This window comes from Zingiber officinale, chromosome 8B (genome assembly GCF_018446385.1).
Source record: "Zingiber officinale cultivar Zhangliang chromosome 8B, Zo_v1.1, whole genome shotgun sequence".
In the NCBI taxonomy this organism is placed as follows: Eukaryota; Viridiplantae; Streptophyta; class Magnoliopsida; order Zingiberales; family Zingiberaceae; genus Zingiber; species Zingiber officinale.
This window is the reverse complement of record NC_056001.1, coordinates 15,421,260-15,425,828: the sequence shown is the minus strand read 5'-3', so window position 1 is coordinate 15,425,828 and position 4,569 is coordinate 15,421,260. Positions and strand designations below refer to the sequence as shown.

Sequence of the window (4,569 nt, the reverse complement as noted above, 5' to 3'; positions counted from 1 at the left end):
TGATGGGTTGGAATTTGGCCATGAATATTAAATACTCATTTAAAGTAATGTCCAGCCCCACTGTTTGTTGGACGGCAATCAACGGTGGAACGAAATGGATTGGACAGATGGACATTGAAAGATTGTTTGTCAATTGATAAATTCTATAACATGTAGTAGAAGCTTTAATGTTCTTAAATGCTTCGTTTAATGAAGACTTAATGCTTGCGAATTTAAGAGCATTTCTAATACAGCTTTTTTAACAGATTTATAAAATCTTTAATGTAACTTTTTTAACAGATTTATAAAATTAAAAAAGCTCAACGAAAAAGTTTTAATGAATGAAGACATAAATTTTGAGATTTTTATTTTAAGAACATGTTTGATATTTTAAACCTATTTTTTTTTTTTTAAGATGAAGTTATTAATCATTGAAAAATTAATATTACATGTTTTATTTTTTTAAAACCATTAAATATTTTATTTAATAGTTAAATTATACATTTTTTTTTTTGAAAATAAATATATTTGATAAGTTAAAAAAAATACAAATGATTATAATTAAATTAAAATTCATAAATTAATTAAATATTAAATAAAAATTACGAGTTAAATTAAATTAAAAATCATAAGTTTATTAATTTATTAATTAAAAATTACAAATAACTTAATTTAAAGATGAGAATTAAATAAAATATTAAGTAAAAATTATATAGAGATATTAAATGAAAAAATAAAAATAAAGATGTATGATTTGTAATGTAGGACCCATAAAAAATGTTGTATAGAAGTTTTTGGATTGTGGAAAGAATAGTAGGTTTTTCTATTTTTGATGTGGCATATTGGAAATTAAAAAAAAACTTACGAAGAGGTTTAATTATTGGAGATGTCCTAATCGGCCCCATAATCTTGAGATAATCTCATAGTCCTTGGGAATAGCCAGCTAGAACTTGAGCAACCAATGACACTATTGGCTCCATGTGCAATACTAAGGGCATCCATAGTGGTTAGAACTCATTGTGAGCTTCTTCGTTGCCACGTTTATGCCACATCAAAAGTTAAAAACCTCATACCTCTTTTCACTATCAAAAAACCTCTCAACAACTCCCTCATAAGTCTCACACTTTTCATTATATATAATTCTCATTTTTTTCTTCATATTTTATATTACACATCATTAAATTTTTATAAAATTTAAATTTATAAATTACTAAATAACATTAATAATTAAAAGAAATTATTAAATAAAAAAAATTTATAATTAATTTAGCTGTTGGTTTTTTCATTTATTTTACAATTATTTAAAAAAATTAATATATAAAAAAATAAAAAATACGAAAAAGCGGCTCCATAACTACAGAATCGCTTTTTCATTCTAAGAGGAAAAACCTCCCTCCATAATGGGAAAGAGGATTTTAATTACTATTACATCACAGTGGGAGCTCTGAAAGAGTTTTTCAAAGCTCCCATTGTGGATGCTGTAAATGAATAAATGCAGACTCAGTAAAATATTACTCTAAAGAAAGTAGGTCGGATTAGAGTTAATGTGTAGCAGATAAAATATCTCGTTAGGTGGATATTGCCATAGAATAAAATATTTTTCTTAATGAAATGAATGATATAATTTTTTATCTCAAGAGTAGGTCAAGTTAAATTACTTCATTAATAGAATTCAAATTCATAATGATGCCAAATAAAAGTATGAAAAATCCATAGATAAGTTGTTGCGCTGTCTCTATCGCTTTTTATTTATTATAATAATTTTTGATAAAGAGTGTACAAAGCATGTTATTTTGATAGCAGAAATTATATTGCCCTCCTTGCAGTTAAAAGCTTTAATTGTTTCCAAACTCTAAAATATGTTGAATCATGCGGCTCAAGCTTTCGTACGACGTCCCTCCCGGTTTCATCGCCTTCCTCGCCTCAACTCCCATCGCTCTCGCCCTTTTCCTTATCTGCTCCGCCTCTTCTCCGTCTCCCATCACCGACTCCACCGCCCTCTCCACGTTCGCGCGGCCGATCAACCCCTCGCTCTCCCGCGAGACAAACGGAGTCTTCATCTGGCTCTTCAGCGCCACCCCGATACGCAGCACCTCCACCACAAGCTTCTCGTTCAGAAACTGATCCCAGAAGTGTGGCCACGTGATCACCGGCACACCGGCGGCCACCGCCTCCAACGACGAGTTCCAGCCGCAGTGCGTGAGGAAGGCCCCGACGGCGGGGTGCGACAGGATCATCATCTGAGGCACCCACCCAGTCAGTATCAACCCCTGAGACCTCGTCCGCTCCTCGAACCCTCCGGCGAGCCAATGGCCCACTTCCGGCGACATGTCCACAGGTTTGATCACCCAGATGAAGGGGCGGTGGGAGGCCTCCAGGCCGAGGCCGATCTCGAACATGTGGGCGTAGCTGTTGGTGGTGATGGTGCCGAAGCTGATGTAGATGACGGAAGCCGGGTCATTGGAGTCGAGCCAGTCGGAGATGCGCCGGGCGTCGACGCTGTTCTTGTTGCCACGCAAGACGGCGTCTTGCGTTTCTTGACTGGCGAAGCAAAAGGGGCCGATGGGCCAAATGGGCTTTCCGAGAGTCTTCTGGTAGAGATCGAGGAAGGGAGCCTCCATCTCGCCGAAGGTGTTGAATACGATTCCATCAGCAGTGGCTTCGGCCTCTATCACCTGTCGTTAAATTAGTTACTATCTTTTGTCAGATGATTCTAAAGTAAGTAAATTGAATGATTATTTGTAGCAACCTGGTCACGAAGCTTCTCCCTCCCTGGAACGTCGAAGAGCCTCAATGCCTGACCTCGAATCACCTCCACTTTGTGCTCCGGCAGACCCGGCACCAGGAACGGCTGCAACGCGTCTGCGGGCACTTGCTCCGGAGACCCCGCCGCGACGTTGCGGCTGCACAACATGTAGAAGCAAGACGGCCCGTGGAAGACAAAGCGCGGCAGCCGGAGCTCCTCCGCGACGTCCCTCGTCCACGGCATGCACGAGTCGGTCACTAGGCAGCTCGGCTCCGGCCGATGTTCCCGGAGGTAGCGGACCAACGGCTCCTTCAGCTTGGGGAGCGCCGCGAAGAAGTTGGACACGAGGTCGCGCGAGGGTAGGAGGTCGATGTTCTCGCAGCCGTCCGGCAGCCCTACCTCTGCGCAGGGAAAGCAGAGGTCGGCGATTCGGATGAGGAGGCCGGCGGCGTTGGCGCGGTCGACGAGGGGCTTGAACCGGGAGGAGTTGCTGGGGGTGGAGACGACGGTGACGAGGATCCCGCGGGCGGCGAGGAGGCGAGCGAGGTCGATCATGGGGATGACGTGGCCTTGTGCGAAGAATGGGACCAGGACAAAGTGGGGTTTGAGCTGGCCATAGCCTGCGCCGGAGTCGCCTTCCAAGGTGACTTTGTCTGTGGCGACCATGCCGACGATACTGTGCATGATTATCAGCAGGAGACGAAGGTTACGGTTGTGCCATTGGCAAGCCGGCGACTTTAAGAAGGATCTGGAGCAATTATTTCGCCACGAACTATTTCTACAGTCAACGCCGTGACTGGGATGGAGTGTGAGTGGGCAGGATCTTCGGGATCCTGGACCAATTATAGACCCTGTCCTGGATTCCTGTATTAATTTTGGATCCTATAAGTGGTAAAAGTTGAATACGTTTATCTTCAATGTCCTTATCAATTCATCTCAGGACTAAAACGGAGGAGGTAAATCACAGGCGACTATTAGCCTTTGGAATAGTGACTAATATATAAGGGAGATATTTACCTCGATTTTATCGAGATTCGAACCCCAGACCTTATGATGACAACAACTCATATGCTAACCACTAGATCCATTAGAGGGGACATTTTGGACCCTATAGATTCATTGGTGGGATGGATAATATCCCACTTATTAAATAAGTAGGGTTTAAGAGCACCCACATCAACTACCCTATCCAAAAATTTTACCTTAAATTTTGGATTGGGTAGCTAAAAAATCTTTGTATCAGCTACTCTATCAATTCCTTAAATTTAGATTTGATGAATAGTGATTTTCTAAATTTAGGTAATAAAACTACTATCTTAAAATAAAATAATATTTCTTTTTAATCTCTCTCCTTCCACTGCATCTCTTTCCTTATACTCATTTCATAAATATAATAATAAAAATAGAAGAAAGAGAATAAAATAATAAAAAATTAAGGATGATAGAAATTTTAGGATAGTTGATGTAATGTGTGGTGAAAAGTGATTATCTAAATTTAATAAAGTGAGTCATTTAATCTAAATTTTAGATATAGTAATAAGGAAATTGATATGGATACTCTAACTCATCCTACTAATGAGTTTATAGGATCTTCAGGTATGAATCTTTTGGTCTAGAATCCTTGATCAATTATGAACCCTACCCATTTATTGATAAGGTAGATTATACTCAACCTATTAAATAGATCGGTCTAGCTCACCCCATCAGTTCTTCTTTCTTTGAAAAATTCAGATTTGGCATCGTGAGAGGGGAAAATAAGTGTGCATTTGGTTTGTGCGTTTTTCATTTTCTTTTTTTAAAAATTCATGTTTCTGAAAAATGATGTTTGGTTTATATTTTTCATA

At 39.4% G+C, this 4,569-nt stretch overlaps 1 protein-coding gene across 1 annotated transcript; it reads right to left on the bottom strand.

The window, feature by feature from the left end:
• Positions 1 to 1,692: 1,692 nt before the first annotated feature.
• Positions 1,693 to 3,537, bottom strand: LOC122017374 (UDP-glycosyltransferase 73C2-like). Its single transcript, XM_042574972.1, has 2 exons — positions 2,729 to 3,537; positions 1,693 to 2,654 (listed from the first exon to the last, which is right to left on the bottom strand). Exons 1-2 carry the CDS (start codon positions 3,407 to 3,409, stop codon positions 1,815 to 1,817), a joined length of 1,521 nt encoding a protein of 506 aa, XP_042430906.1. The 5' UTR covers positions 3,410 to 3,537; the 3' UTR covers positions 1,693 to 1,814.
• Between the last annotated feature and the right edge of the window lie 1,032 nt (positions 3,538 to 4,569).

Coding starts and splice junctions, on each gene's coding strand:
- LOC122017374 (XM_042574972.1), bottom strand. CDS start 3,409: ATGCACAGTATCGTCGGCATGGTCGCCACAGACAAAGTCACCTTGGAA. Junction 2,655..2,728: donor GGGAGAAGCTTCGTGACCAG/GTTGCTACAAAT, acceptor ATTTAACGACAG/GTGATAGAGGCCGAAGCCAC.